This window comes from Diadema antillarum, unplaced genomic scaffold, assembly GCF_040938485.1.
Source record: "Diadema antillarum isolate AM-2024a unplaced genomic scaffold, OU_Dant_1.0 scf00000030, whole genome shotgun sequence".
NCBI lineage: Eukaryota > Metazoa > Echinodermata > Echinoidea > Diadematoida > Diadematidae > Diadema > Diadema antillarum.
Window position 1 is genome coordinate 1,603,106 of NW_027270919.1, and position 16,437 is coordinate 1,619,542.

General features: G+C 38.9%; 1 protein-coding gene across 1 annotated transcript; it reads left to right on the plus strand.

Annotated features, from left to right (window-relative positions):
* Positions 1 to 2,394: 2,394 nt before the first annotated feature.
* Positions 2,395 to 13,723, plus strand: LOC139740266 (ferroportin-like). Its single transcript, XM_071650852.1, has 9 exons — positions 2,395 to 2,824; positions 5,205 to 5,293; positions 6,437 to 6,596; positions 6,927 to 7,169; positions 9,093 to 9,302; positions 9,752 to 9,957; positions 10,830 to 11,166; positions 12,106 to 12,303; positions 13,431 to 13,723. The coding sequence occupies exons 1-9, from the start codon at positions 2,536 to 2,538 to the stop codon at positions 13,721 to 13,723; spliced, it is 2,025 nt and encodes a 674-aa protein (XP_071506953.1). The 5' UTR covers positions 2,395 to 2,535.
* Positions 13,724 to 16,437: the final 2,714 nt, after the last annotated feature.

Below are 16,437 nucleotides of genomic sequence, written 5' to 3' on the forward strand. Positions count from 1 at the left end.
AAAGATGGTGTATCATAGTCTGATGGAGCAGTGAGAATGATGTGGAAATATTGGGGGGGGGGGGAGATGGGGCCTTTCTGATAACTTTTTTATGGTGTGCAATTTCAAGTTTCTTTATCATTTTCAATTATTTTCATGCTTCCACGATCATGAATCTGTTTGTTCAGACAAAAAAAATAAATAAATAAATAAAAAAATAGAGAAAAATGTCATTTTGTAATATAGACTGAGGTGCTACACAAACACTTGCCCAATATGCCCATTGCCTGGGGAAACTGAAAATCAAAGCCAGGCAAGTGTTTTCAAACAATGAGAATAAAATACTAGTAGTACAACCTGTACTTGTCTGAATTGGGCAAGGATGTAAAATGCAGCACCACTTTTTGTCTTTCTCCCTCTATTAACCCACAAATCCATCCATGTTAAACCCATAAATGATAATGACTGTCTGTCATGCACTCATGCAAATCACTTTAATTTCGTTTCAGCAGCTTCTAATCACTTGCATGATGAAGCCCCTATGTACTCCAACGCCAACACTCGACTGAAATGCTTGTTACTCCAATATCAATATGTGCTGTTTTATTCAAGTGATTGTGTCATATAAACCCATCGAGGACTATTTGATTTTGCTACAACACACACTTCTCATAGACACCTGCCTCAGTATACTCGGGACTTGTCCTCAAGGGGTTAAGCCTTTGACTTACATCGTACTGTAAGTGATTTTAGCTATAATTTTCTAATATTTTTTAACTTTCCAGGGACTAATTATTCAACTCAAATTTGATTAGCAATTTCAGCTGATGAACAATATTTTGAATGGTATCCTGTACACTTCTATGGAATAAAACTGCTACACAAAAGTTAGTTTGTGTAGCAGTGGTGTAAAATGCATAGCAAATTGTGATGCGATACCTGGTGCAGGAAAATTATTCCCTGCTTTCTTTTTGGGCAAGTAAAATTCATGTTCAGGCCACTGTTTTGCAGCAATCTGAAAATCTGTTGGCCCATTTGGGTAAACTGTGCTATGTGTGTAGCACTTGGTAACATGGGGGGGGGGGGGGGGGCGGACTGCCCCCTCCCACACCCTCCACCGTTTGGTCGCTTCGCCCCCTTGCAGGGTCTGACTCCCAGCCACTTCACAAATTTGGCATCTCTACTGAGGTATTAAAGAGATCTAACCTTGGTTTGTATGCTTATCGCACAAGAAAAGAAAACAGTTATTCACTGGGTAAATAAATATGTCACAACAAATTCCATTGAAATAACCTTTGTCCTTGAAGCTTGACCGTCTGACATCTCTTGTTTGTTATCGCATCAATTCAGGCATACAAATGCAGAATGAAGTGCAAACACAAGTTTGTCAATATTGCCTCTTTAGAGATCTTTCAGAGTTGTATGATTTTTGTGTGTTTGTGCAAAGTTGTGTTCATGGTGCATCAAGTGTTAAAGTGATGAGACCACTCACTCTGTATTTTTAATACCATGAAGTTATTCACAGACAGTGGCTACCAAACACATTCTTGTCATAATAAGTACAGGGATTGCAAATGCCTGCAGTGTTATGCACAAGTACATTTTGCGTCTCCAGCGACGACAAACATATTATGAGAATGCCAGCTCCATCCATGTGATGATCACTTGTTTCTTGAACTGTCTTTTGTCAGACAGTATACAATATCACAAATGAAGCAAAGGCACAAAGTCCAAAGTCTACTTAACGCTTTGAAATCAACCTTTTGAAGACACTGATGTTTATCTCTCCATTAAATGAATAGTCTAACCACTAAACCCTAGATGCATCTTTCTCTGTGAAATAGAGTGTCAAGTTACTTTTGTTTTGAAAGTCAAAAATATGTGCTGCTGATTTGATAAAGATTCAGCATGCAAGATATGGACTGACTGTTTGATTTCTTGTGAAATAGCCAGGTTAATTATTGAAAACAAATACCACCCCCCCCCTTCAATCACATGCAAGCTGCATGACCATGAGTACATGGATAGTTTACTCAAAAGTTTATGTTATGGACCACTAACTTCTCTTTCACCACACTCTTTGCATCTTTCAGGCTACAACTTTGTAAGTGTTCATTGTATAGACTATAAATCTATTTTAGATGAATGACTATTATACCACAACACAACCTTTAGTGTCCTCTGTGTCATAACTATGTCTGCTTGTATCTACACTGTATGTACAGACTTGTTCAGAGCGATCATATAAAAGTGGTAGCTGAGCTTGTGACTTCCCATGACAGAAACTATTTCATTTCTAGAACTCTCTGCTTTTTACCTTATTTGCAGGATGATATAAACAAGGATCTCTTCTTACATTCCCATGCTGCAACAGGACGCCTTGCACTCTCACACTGACTGAGTGCTTACGGATCTTCGCAGAAGTGATGGAGTAGGGTGTATCTAATTCTGGCACCTGTTACCAGTTGATGCAGTGAATGACAGGAGACAACTTGTCACCGCTAAGAATTGAACATTTTCTTTCAAAGTCCACACTGAAAGGAAATTTCGGAGAATATGTCTGGATATGCACGGTTTGTAGACGAGGATGAAGATTTTGAAGACGTCACTCAAAGACCATCCTCTGAGGGAGACGGAGGAAACAAACAGAAGGAGGAGGAAGAGTTAGAAGAGGAGGTAGATCTTGGCACTGTGGAGGCGATTAATCTCGGAGAGGTAGGAACACCGGGTTCCCCTGGGCAAGAGGCTGGAGAGAATGGAAGTGGAGATAGAGGAAAGGAAGGAGAAGATGGAGAAGGAGGAGGAGGAAGAGGAGAAGGAGGAGATGATCTGGCAACTGAAACAGGTAGGATGTGTGTTCTATTGGTAATCTACAGTGTGGGAGATCTTCTCTTACAAATTCCAACACGTAAAACAAAAGTAATATTGGGAGACAAAGCATTTGCCTGTGCAGCTCCCAAACTCTGGAATGATCTACCAGAAGTCTGGAAATCCCCAACTGTAACAGTCTTTTAATCATAACTCAAAATACATCTTTTCATTCAACTGTTCATTATCATCAAGCACATCAGAAGCTTTTGCAGCGCAGAAGAATATATGTCTTGGATACGTTTTGCGCTTTATAGATTGAGTATTATCATTATTATCAACACAGTTTAAATAGCTGTACATACAATGCAGCTGTCATTGGAAGAGGTAGTCTTCTAAATTTGTGTGGACAGTGATTTTTGGCCCCTAGACTCATACAGAGTACATTGTGTATGTATGTTCCTACCTGACAAAGAGGTAAGAAATCATTCATTGAAGCAATAAATGAGCAAGTAAAGTTTGTTAGGACAAACAAACTTTAAAGGAAACCAAAGCCCAGAAATGATTGTGGCTTGAGTGGAGGCAGCAATACAGTGCTCTGTAGTTACAACAAACACAGTTACAATGAAATTTCATGATGATGAAGTAGAAGTTTAGTAATAGGTCCCAGAATTATCATCATCAAGGTCTAAAATTTTGTATGTGCAAAATTTGTGTACAACATGCACTGTTATAGCGAATTTTTTGTTATTACAAAGTCATTTCTGACATTGACAATTTAAGAAAACGAAAGAAATGTGCAATTCAACGATATGCAAATCGAGTATGAAATTACGTTGTAAACAGCAGAGCATACATTTGGAGAGTGTCTCTGCATGGATGATCGCTTCACATTATCGCTTTTTGTTCGCTCCCTGTGCCACACACCATTTCTGAGGAAAATTTGTGTTATTCATCCAAAATGAATTACTGGTAAGGTTTGTTATTCTGAAGGTTTGTTATTACAATTTCTCTCTCTCTCTCTTTTTTTTGTTGAATAAATGGCATTATTGCTAAGGTTTGTAATACCTGTTAAAGGTTTGTCATTCAAAAGATTTAGCCATGTTCGGTTACACAAAACTGTAAAACTTGAGCTCTAAATACAAACGAATACAACTTATGGGCCAACACGTTTCTATAAACCATAGGATTACCAGGTTTCTAAATATTTTGTGTAATTTCATTTTTGTATACATTACTTATTCATTTCATTCATTCATTCATTGATTGGTTCATGCACTTTTTATTCAATTAACCATATTAGCTCCTCCAAGGAGGTTATGATTTTGCCAGTGTGGGTTTGTTTGTCTGTATGGAAAATAACCAAAAAAGTTGTGAATGGATTGGATGAAACTTACAGGAAATGTTGACAATTATACACAAGGAACAGATGATTCAATGTTGGTAGTGATCCGGGCATTTTTATGAAGTTTTGAAGAGTTTTTGATCTTTTGGCAGATTGGGTCAATGAACTTGGGAGTTCAAGCTGCGCATTTTTGAGGTTTGCATACGCGCACTAAAGTGCATGCTCTGCTTGAGGCGCCGCGTATCACACAGCAGAAAGCTCATGAGGTAAACACAAGGTTTCTTTATCATTGGGAAATTGGGCGATATTCAGCATGCGTGTATGAGTGGAAATGAGCTGCTTGGCAGAGGTCTGTGCTCTTAAAGTGCTTAGTTTTGTTTGTCTTTTATTTTTTGGTGTATTTTATGTACTGGTTTCAAATTGATATAATTTACATGTAGCTTGTGCAGTGATTAAATGCTAAGGTAGTGAAAAATACCTTTGAACAGATTATTATGTGCATGGTACTTTGTATGACTGCTACAAAGACAAGTGGATTGTTGAATTTCTCAGTGACTTGTGGATTGTCCCTATCAACTCATTCCTGGATTTTGGATCAGAAAAGTTGAATTCAAAGTGTATGAGGAATATGAAGCTCATGCATATGAAGGGATTTATATTTCTCTTTCTATTTGAACAAAACCTATTCACTGGGCTCTAAAGGTGATTGAAGTACGTAAATTTTCTTTCATTTCAGAATTTCACAGAAGCATTGCAAATGATAAGAGGTAGCCTCTGTGCAAACGAAATAGTGGCACTTTTAGCAGATTTGAGATCATGCTTTAGAGAGAAAAAGCAAAATTTTGTCAAATTTGTTGTGTTCTATTTTGTTTTGTTTTGTTTTGTTTTTGTGTTTGTGTGTGTGTGTGTGTGGGGGGGGGGGGTGGGGTAATTTGCATTCCGATAATCATTTTGCAATTCCACCTGGAAGATTAAAGGGGTTCCAATGTAAGTGCATGGACGCTTATTTTGCTACCTACATTTCATTGTCTTCATTGCCCATGACCTTTGACCCTACACTTTCACCAATAAGCATCTCCACGATGGAGCATCGCCGCCTGCTACCGCTGGTTGATGAGCAATGCTATGCTACTCTACACAAGCCAAGCCTTATCAGCATGGGTGAGAAATATGATTCATATGTTTATCAAAGTTCATATTCATGTATACATGTATAAAAGTACATGATAGCAATTTAAATGATTGTTAAAAGTTGATATCATCGACATATTTTTTTAATCTTCTGACTATATGAAATGAATGACAAGAGAACAGGAAATAAAATTCACAAAATCCATGGAATCATGGGGGGGGGGGGGGGGTGAAATCTCCCCCCATGTCATTTTACACAATAATTTTGTAATGCGAGAAAGCTGTTCAACTTCAAGTCTCACATTACAAAATGAGACCAAATTTGCAATGTCCGCATGTTACAATACCGCACCCATTGTAACTGCATGCCACCCAAAAAAGGGCATAATTTTGTGATGTTGTGTACATTTCCAGTGGAAAATGGTGCTTTGTCATATTAATCACTGTAATTGATTATTCTTATGCCAGTTATGTTAGAAAAGTGGTCAGTGACAATTTCAAATAAACAAAAAAGTCAACAAAAATGTATAAGAAATTCGGAAGCAATAAAAGACATAAGAATGGTACTTTTGGGTATGTCCAGCCTCCATATCAGTTTTTATATTTTGCAGAGGATTTCACTCTCATCAGTCAGATCTGAGCAGTTTAAAACAAGCTTATTCTTTGTGTTTCTCTTTTCCAGATTTATTTTAGTATCTTTTGATTAATATGAAAAAAGTGATGGGGCTCAAGCTGATTCATATAATTTTTACAGGTGTAGAACCTTATAAAGACCCATTGGCATAGGGCCATGGAGTTGGAAGGAAGGCCTGACTTGAATATACATGTATTCACTTGTTACTCCATGAAAAGAATTGTGTACAGATTTAATAGTGGTCTCTATACATTGACACACACTGCCGAAGGATCCCAACTGGACTTGAAAATTGTTTACCCAAATAATCAAGTGTACAGTTTGATGCACATGTTTGCTGATGGGCAATTCTATTCTAGCAGACTTGCCCTTGTTGTAGTTTTAAAATGTACCACGATGGACTGCTAATGAAAATCGATTCAATCGGGCTACCCTTCTTTCCCCACGCTACTGGGTCTTTTAGTGAGTGCCATGCCATAATTTGACCAAAAAAAAACAACACTATACATGGAGTAAACAATTGCTATTATTGTTGTCAGGGTGATCGCATGTGGAGCTTTGCGGTGTCCTTGTACCTGGTGGAGATAGAGGAACAATCACTCCGCCTCACAGCTATATACGGCCTGTGTGTGTCGGGCTCGTCGTTGCTATTTGGAGCAGCCGTCGGCAGATGGGTGGACAAGACGCCGAGACTTAGGGGTGGGTTTTCTGTGATGCTGTATTCATACTATGTATAAAGCCAGTCACTGCATTCGCAGGATATATTGCATGTCATTCTTCACTGCTCACAGAATCAGTGACAGAGACTCAGATATACTTGATATGAGACATTGCACCCTGGGAACAATTGTATAAGTTTGTAATACATTGTAATATTAAACATTTCATGAACAAAACATTCAAGGAAAACAAGCATTTTGCTAGATGGTACATATCACCAGTGAAAACAGTCACAGTATTACATCGACCCCCGCATTTCAAGCTTGATACTGATTATAATTTCGTGGGTAATACTTGACAAACTTGCAGCGGCCAGAACATCACTGATCATCCAGAACAGCTCCGTCATCATCAACGCCTGCATCCTCTGCACCGTGCTCCTCCTCAAGGAAGACATCCTGCCCATTTGGAATGGCGCCCTCTACATCATCTGTCAGCTTGTCATCATCCTTCTGGGGACGATCGCCTCGCTGGCGTCGCTGGCGGAGAAGATCTGCATCCAGAAGGACTGGGTCGTGGTCGTCGCAGGAAATGATAAGGAGGTGCTAGTCAGTAAGTAGTGAAGTGTACCCCATATAGGAGAGTCAAATCTCAGATGAAGTGTTGACTTAACCTTCAAACCCTTACGTTTTAGCATTGGGCACCCTGTGTCTCCGTAGATATTTTGATTTACGGATTGTTTGATTTTTGGATTCTGACAAAAAGAATAAATGTGTTAAATTACATAGTATGCATCCAATACAGTACTCATTAATCTTAGATACTAGTAATCTATAATTGCAACATTCGGCATGAGTACTAGCAGTGCGTAAATGCAATGTTCAAAGAAAAGAAGTACGGGAAGACCAAAAAGCTCAAATAAGCTTGACAATGGGTCATCCCAGTATGTCATTTTAATGTGAAGAGAAGATAAAAATACAAATTTATACAATAAATGACAGGATTTTGTTTACATAACATAGTAAGTAGTAATATGGTGACATATATTTTAACCCTAATCAGGCTGGGCTTTTTTGGCTATGCTATATCTGGGGGGGGGGGGGGGGGGGGGGGGGGGGGGGGGGGGGGGCGGATTCCGCCCCCCCTTCAGATCTCGCCTATGGAACGCGCGATCGCGCCGAAAACCGGCACACGCGACTCCTGCAACGTATTCTATCAAAATGTATGGTTGCTTTCTCCGAAAAATTTTTCTTATATTTTATATTAATTAATTATTGTAATTTATGCATAAACTCAGTTTTGGGCCCTAAATCACTTATTAATGCTCCAATTAAGCTAATTTCTTTTTTAAAATGTTTCTCGTATCATTCTTCTGAGACATAGGATAAAAAAAAATCTGTATCGAAATTAATTTCTTATGTATTTTATTGTTTTTTGACTTTTTGTTTTTGTTTGTTTTTTGGCCAAAATTTGTCACAGACATTTTTCAAAGCATTATTATGCTAAAATAAATTAATTTCGGCCATTCTAAGTGAAGATATGAATTTTTATGTAAATTAATTGAAAAAACACAATTTGCATTGGATTTGTACACAAAATCACGTTTTGGAGCAATTTTGGGGTTGACAAATTTTTTTCGAACGGGCGTCGCGTCAAAACGGTACGCGCGGGCGCAACAATTTGGGTCTCAAAAGTTGCGAAAAAGAAAAAAGTCATGAAACATTGCGGCGCGAGCTTATCGCGTTGCGAAGATATTGCGCGAAACGTCGAGGGGGGGGGCAAGAAATTGAAATTTTCATTATATTGGTTGATTATGCTAATATATGCATAAAATCATATATTTTGCTCTAAATCAGAAAAATAAAGCTCGTAGAATCCTAATTTTTGGTGATAACATTCTTTGTAGCATTCCTAACAATGTACTTGAAAAATAAATCTGGTATCAAAATTAATTTCTTATGTATTGTATTCTTTAATGAATTTCTTATGTATTTCTTTGTTTTTTGCCCTTTTGTTCTTTCATTTTTTTTTACAAAATTTATGACAGAACATATTTCAAGCATAATTATGCTAAAATTAATTGATTTCAGTGTATGAAAGTGAAAATAATCATATCTTTTTGAATAAGGTGAGAAAACTCAGTTTGCATAGACTTTGTACGCAAAATCATGTTTTTATAATACCCATTTTCGGTCTGACAGGCATGTATTAAAGGTCGTACAGCGTCGTAATGGTATGCGCGATTATCGCGAAAATGGTGTCAAAAGATGTGAGAGACTTGAAAGTAAAAAGTCAGCGAATGGCGCAGTCAAAAAATTTCGCACTGCGGAATAGTCGTGAAAAATGTCAAGGGGGGGGGTTGATTCAACCCCCCCCCCCCGGCCCTTTTAGGGTTAAGCAATGCACATTCATATTTGCCTTGCAATATTATTTTGCTTAGTAATCTTACCTCTATCCAATTAGCTCTTGCACACATTTTTGCCAGATCATTCTAATTGCTAAAAGTACATAAATGTATATATTTCCTGCCAACAGATCTAAATGCCAACATGCGTCGCATTGATCTCCTGGTCAACATCGTGGCCCCCATTGCTGTTGGTGCAATCATGTCGGCCTCCATGTTGGTTGGAGGCATCTTCATTGCTGCCTGGAATGCTGGCTCCATGGCCATTGAGTACTGGAACCTCCACCGGGTCTACAGAAATGTCCCGGAGCTTGCCATGAAAGGTGGTGTGAAATATACAGGTGAGCAAAGATCTATTCAAATTCTGGTAAAAGTTTTATCAACCATTCGGAAACATACGCCATTAACATGGAGATATGATGCATACCATGTAAACAATGAATGGTCTTGGATCCCCCGGAAGTAGAACTTGTTGTATAGGCGACTTCTGTTATAACAAAGTCCTCGGGATCAGCAGTTTCGTTTCACTATATCAAAATTTGGTTATAACTGAAATAGATTAAAGATATATAGATAATAATTTTGGGACCTGAATTATTACCTGATTGCATTTTGAGAATTTCATTATAACCGTGTTCTGCATAGTTAGGGGTGGAGGATAAAAGTCCGTAGAGTACCCACATGGAGTGGAAATAGTGGCACAAATCAACACGTAATGAGTCATGCTGGGATGTCTGTCTTTGCCTAGTTCGGATTCTTGTCATTTTTTTTTCTCTCTCTTCCCGACAAGATGAGGAGAATGAGCAGAACCAGTACTCTGAGATGACTGAACCCGTGTCACCAGAGAGGGACGTTTCCATGGACCTGCCCTCCTCTCCAGCGCAGAGTAAGAGTGAGGAGGACGACCGGGAGAAAGAATTTACTGAAATCCCCGTCACACCCCTGCCGTCTGAAACACCCTCTCAGCCAGCAGAATCAAAGAGCAACAAAATTGCAGTAAAATTAAAGGTGTGCAGCTACACAGTCATTTCATGTGTGTTAAAAATCAATTACAGTGCACTCCCATTATAACGAACACAGTTATATCGAAATTCTGGTTACCACGAAGTCAAAATTCAGGCTGCAACATTATCCCCTCTCTGTATTGCTATTGTTTATTTGTTCGGTTACAACAATATTTTGATATAATGAAAGAAAACTGCCGGTCCCAAGGACTTCATTATAACAGAAGTCCACTGCAGAAGATTAGATTTGTAAGTCACCACTTCATAATCATTGTGTAGAAAAATCATCAAAGAAGCATAACAGTGAGCTTCCATGAATATTGGTTATTTGATTAAAAAGTTTTTAAAGTCAAGGTTTTACGAGTTCTCATAGAACTGATATTGGTTGCAATCATCTATGCAAGTTAGATACCAGATGGTGATGTCGCCTTGAGGTTGCGACTGACCCGCATGAAAACACTCTTATCTAAATTTCCATGTGTGAAGTAAAACCTCAATTTAATAGTTTGCATCCCTCACATCAAAGGGCCCCATTGAACATAAAAGTGTGTTACTGGCGCTACAGGTGATCAAAGAACTTATGGTAAGAGCAGAATTGATAAATACATGTTTCTATTGGGAATTGATGAAAAAGTACAAGCATGACAATAGCGTGTATTTCACATGTGTGATAATAATGTGACTGTATTACTCTGTGCCCTCCCATCTGTAGTATCATTTTAGCTTCAGGTAAAAGCATATCCTCATCTAACATGTAACAGAGTGTGTAGAATGTATTAAAGCTGGTACTTATTTCAATACATACATGCTGTTTCTTGTATCAAATTTTATTTCCCTCTCTTGTGGTGCTGGATCATGGTCCAGGACATGTTTGAAGGCTGGAAGGTGTACCACTCCTACGACGAGTTCTGGGCAGGACTGGGCCTTGCCTTCCTCTACATGACAGTGCTCGGCTTCGACTCCATCACCAATGGCTATGCCTACTCTCAGGGCGTTCCAGAGTGGGCCATTGGTCTGGTGCAGGCTTTTGGGTCCATCTCTGGCATTGTGGGCACCCTGCTCTTTCCGTTCATGAGAAACCGGGTGGGCCTGGAGCGGTCCGGGCTCTACTCCCTCACTATCCAGATCTCCTTTCTCATGCTGTGCTTGGGGTCCGTCTGGGCCCCAGGAAGTCCAATGTTATATGACTACAGCCAGGACAGTCCTACACCAGGTAAGTTACTGTATTTGATTTCAGATTTTATTATTATTATTATCATTGTTTTTAATTCCCAGTACTTAGCAGCATTCAAAGAATTGATGGAAAAGTGATCATTGTACATGCTATAGATTGTGTTCATGTAATGTCTAGGTAGGGTCAGCGCAGTGAGGGGAGGTGGGGGGGGGGGGCTTTTTTGCATTATACTCGTACATCGGAATACATAGGGTCTTACCACTTGGGGCCCCCAGAAAGATGCGGTTAAACCTTTTTTCTTTTTCTTATTTCGTCGGCTGACTAAACCGGAAGTGGCTGCAAAAATATAAACTGGGCCACTTCTATAAACACAGCACCGGCCCTGCTGAAAACTGCAGGTTTATGATTCTCAACCTAATTAAATTGATGTATGAAATATAAAAATCAGTTAAGATATCCAAGAAATCTTAACCCGTTGAGGACGGTTTGATTTTGCTACAACACGCATTTCCCATAGACACATGCCTGAGTATACTCTGGACTCGTCCTCAACAGGTTAACAACAAACAAATACCTTCGAAATTGCAAATCAATAGATTAAGTTATTAAAGCTGTAAACATACAATGTTGCCATCAGTATGCAGGAGTAGTTATCAATCAGCAGCGGAGGGTCACAGGTGTTATTTGTCCGACTGCTTCCCCTTTCTTTTTAGAACTTTTCATGCATGCCATTAATTCACAGATGATTTGAAAGAATTTTAGTAGGGGAATCTAATGATGTGTAAGTGTTGTTTGCAGGACTTGATGCATTCACACCAAATTTCATTGCCACCTGGTTTTTCCAGTCAGGTTGTTGGTCAAAGTAGACTCTCAAAATGAGTATTTGTAGACCTCACACTTTTAGGGGCCCATCCACCTGACTGTGACCCCACTTTACCCTTTGTTTGAAACCAACCATTCCAACAGGTCAAGACCAGAATTTCACCCTAACTACAGCATCACTGAATGTGTCTCCGAGGGGGTTTGTCACAAGCAGTGCCCTTCCCACCACACCCTCACCGGACTTCTCCAGGGTTCAGTGCAAGTACAACGGATCGGACGAGCAGCAAACATCGTACATCTCCATCTCATTGTTCTTTTCTGGTCTTGTGTTCTCCAGAATTGGTCAGTGCCCCTTGCTTTAGGTTAAAGGCATAATTTACCATTTGCAGATGAAACAAAAACCCAGCATTAGTGCTTTAAAATAGTTCTAAAATATGAGTTAGGGTTAGAAACAACTACTGTAAAATTTGAATCTGTATAATCAATGTCAAGTATTGTTGAATACACAAAATGTGAACAATAGTTATAATAAAAATGTTTCCAGACTGAACCGTCTGCAGTTATGGTTTATTGAGAAAAATACTGATATCTCCTTGTATTTTAGGCTTTATTGCGAAAATTGTACCTGGTAGGGTGTTTTGTGATACAACAGACCTACACATATGCATTAATTGTGCTGTCTTGAACATTTTTTAAATCACTGCTTCCAAAGGTAAACAAGGCCTCTAATGTGGTTTCATGTCATATCTTCGAGATGAAGGGAAAGATATACTTGAGGAAGTTAAAACGAGCAGCCTGCCTTGTTTCTCTCTCTCCATTTTCTTCTTGTTGACTGAAAGTCATCTTTAATGAACTGCAAAATTAGAGCAAAGATTACTCACTCGAAAGTCTGTACCAATGATATTTTCTGTGCTGTATGAACAAGAATTAAAGGGCGTGTACAGTTCTGGTTGAGGTGAGGATTTATCTTTTAACGTTATGCGAGATATGAGATGTCAAAGAGCATACAATTCTAAGGGGTATCTCAAGTTTATTTGATGAAAATCGGTTTTGAAATGGCTGAGATATCCAAAAGCAAGGTGAAACAAAGAGATCCTAATTAAAGGTGTTTCCTGTCGCCTTATATTATCACTTTTTGGGGATATCTCAGCCATTTGAAAACCAATTTTCATCAAAGAAACATTGAATCCTTCTTGAAATTACATGCTCTTTCATATTTCAGAAGAGGTTTCTCATTATCTCACTTAGGAATGTTCAAAACATGAATCCCCACCTCAACCAGTACTGTACAGTCCCTTTAAGCAGCACATTGAATAATGATGGGATGTACAGATGTATTCTGGAGCCATTTGGAAAGAGTCCTCTGTGTAGCCAAGCTTGTTCTGGAGAAATGATTTTAGGGAGAAACGAGTGGAAGGAATTAACTTGAATGCATGGTGTGTCATGTGCTCTTTTTGTACACTATCCAGGTCTGTGGTCCTATGACCTCGTCACCACACAGCTCATCCAAGAACAGGTGCGGGAGACAGAGAGGGGGGTGTTTAATGGTGTCCAGCGCGCCATGGAATGCAGCTTTGACATGCTGCATTTCATCCTGGTCATCGTGCTGCCCTGTCCGGAGACCTATGGCTACCTCATCATGGTGTCTGTCTGTTTTGTGGCCTGCGGCCTGCTCTGCTTCATGGTCTACTCCCGCATGAAGCGCGGCCATCTTCTCCACCTCGAGAAACTGGCGCCGTGCATGAAAAATGGCCATGCCTGAGCCCGCCACTAGATCGGACAATCTTGACGAAGGATGTGCTTGTTCTGCTGAAGTCAGAGTCTAGGGGGTTTTGACAATGGAAGCAAGCATTTCCAGTAAGCTTGAAGGGGGCAGGAAGGCAAAATGTTAAAGTTTGCAAGCTTAGCTCAGTCTTTACCATCAATGACTACTTTAGAACTTTGGAAGCACTCAGTGAAACAATTTCAAACAGGGTTGGACATGCTGTAATGAAATTGTTCTGTGTTATTTATAGAAGAGCCTTGTGAAAGTAGATTTCAGTTTTCAAGTTTCAGAATTATACTGCTGTTCGAGTAGATTTAATCAGTCTTGGTAAAGAACGGAGTGAAGCAGGTAGACGGTATTTCTGATTACACCAAGAGATTCGCCTGACCACTTTGTACCCTCGGACCATGATGGCACCTCCTTGATTGGTCCTGTGCCTGAACTTAAAGTGTGTGTTTCCAGTATCAGTCCAGTCATGATCATGTTTAAGGGGTCAGAGTTTGAATGTGAGGATGAAACATGTAACAGACCCTCTCTTACCTGGGAGCAGATTGTATTGCATTGATATTTGACCAACTGTGCTGCAATATTTAAAATTGTTTACTTTGATATAATATTCTTATAGATTTGTTGGAGGAATCTACATTTTGTATAACAGATATATCATGCACTGTTTTGAGTCAGTTGTAAAATTATGGATTCCTAAATGACTGAAATTGCACTACCATCTGACGGATGTAGCCCAAGAGAAAATAGTGATATCCTGCCGCAGCAGAATCCATAATTTGAACCAGAGCTTCTCAGTATATATGGTATACAAGTTCATCAAAACATTGAATCAGGCAGAGATCCATGGCATGGCATTGACTGTAGGCTCTGATGTTTTCCACCAAGTAGCAGTAGTACAAGTGGTATCGTCAAATGAAAAAAAAAAAACCCTCCATGGATTGACTTGATGTAGTTCACTTGATGTTTGAAAGAAAGAAAAGGATGGAGGCACATTACAATCTTGGGAGAAATACATAAGATTTGTTACAGAGGATATTTTTGATATTTTTATACTTTAAAAACAAAGGTGACTGATGTTGATGTGTGCAGTGCTCTAAATACCTCATATTCAGAGAGAAAGGAGACTTTGTAGGTAAAGTTATTATTTTTAAGGGTATATAATGTTATAAAAACTTACTTGCATGGCATATATATGTGCATTGTATTCATAACTTGTAACAAAAAGTTTCATTTCATTGTAATTATTCAGACATGCTCATTGATGGTGACGTTTCTATCTGCCACATGTCTTGTGGTAACCTGACCTGTTTGTTTGTTTGTATGCTTTTTGAACACATATGCATAATTCTATAAGTTATTCAGGTTATTTTTCCATCGTGTGTTTGTGTGTATTGTGGTTCTTAGAGTGATTTCAAATATGAAGATTATTTGAGTACTTGAAATGATTATCTTGATGTCATCTTTACTGTCTTCACAGCTTCCGTCCCACATGTCATACCTTGCAGCAGCAAGAATTTTAAATGTTAGGGTGCTTCATGTGTAGAATTCCCCTCCCCCTCACCTAACCATTTCGACGGATTGTAACTATTAACTGTCACTCTGTAGTCGCATGGGGCACCCCAATGATTTTACTGTGATGGTTGCTTCTGGCATTTGGTGTTCCAACTCACTCTCACTAATAATGCTTTTGGGTCATTAAACAAGAAACTGTCTTATTCATGAGATTCAGGTTGCATTCAGACTGAATTAAATATTTGATTAAGGCTAACATTTTGTGCTGCCGCACAATAGGGCATCAAAAAATCCTCTTCTTCCTCTCTTTCTATGCAATACTGGTGTATATTTTGTTTTCTTTTCAAAAGCAGTATTCCTTTGGCTTCATAAGATCAAACATTGTTTTAAGTGATTCTATATTCATAATGAAGATATGAAAGAAAACTTGACATTTTTTTGCAGCTGCACAACCTTACCCAATGCTGCTAATGAAATAGATATTCATTAATGAACGATATTTGTTTACCAGACAGTGCTACTGAGTGACTGATTTTTTTTTTTTGATTTTTTTTTTTAGGGAGAAAAGAAATGATGTAGCTTTGAATAATTAATTTTTGATACAGTGTTTCAGAATAGTCTAAAAGATTTAGATTTTTATGCCTCCGCCATGAAGTGGTGCCGGAGGCATTATGTTTTCGGGTTGTCCGTCCGTCCGTCCGTCCGTCCGTACGTCCGTACGTCTGTACGTCCGTACGTCCGTACGTCCGTCTGTCCGCTTTCGTTTACGCGATAACTTGGGTAATATTTACTGGAATTTTACCAAACTTGGTCCAAGTATGAAGTATGATGGGGCAATTATTTGATTAGATTTTGGGTGAAATCGGCTAAAGGTCAAAGGTCAAAGGTCAAGGTCAAATCTTGAAATTGTATCTGTTTACGCGATAACTCAAGACTGGATGGAGTGAATTTCACCAAACTTTGGTGGAGGATGATGTATGATGGGACAATTACTTTATTACTTTTTCAGTGAAATCGGACAGAGGTCAAAGGTCAAAGATCAAGGTCAAATCCTAAAATTTATCTGTTTACGTGATAATTCAAAACTGGATAAAACTGGATGAAGCAGCTTTCACCAAACTTGGTCCAAGGATGATGTATGATGGGACAGTTAGTTAATATGATTTTAGTGACATTGGAAAGAGGTCAAA

Bases quoted from the DNA above. Each gene is read 5' to 3' on its own strand.
- LOC139740266 (XM_071650852.1), top strand. From the start codon at position 2,536: ATGTCTGGATATGCACGGTTTGTAGACGAGGATGAAGATTTTGAAGAC. The intron at 9,958-10,829 runs GTAAAATTAAAG...ATCATGGTCCAG, and splicing joins CAAAGAGCAACAAAATTGCA to GACATGTTTGAAGGCTGGAA. The intron at 11,167-12,105 runs GTCCTACACCAG...CCATTCCAACAG, and splicing joins ATATGACTACAGCCAGGACA to GTCAAGACCAGAATTTCACC.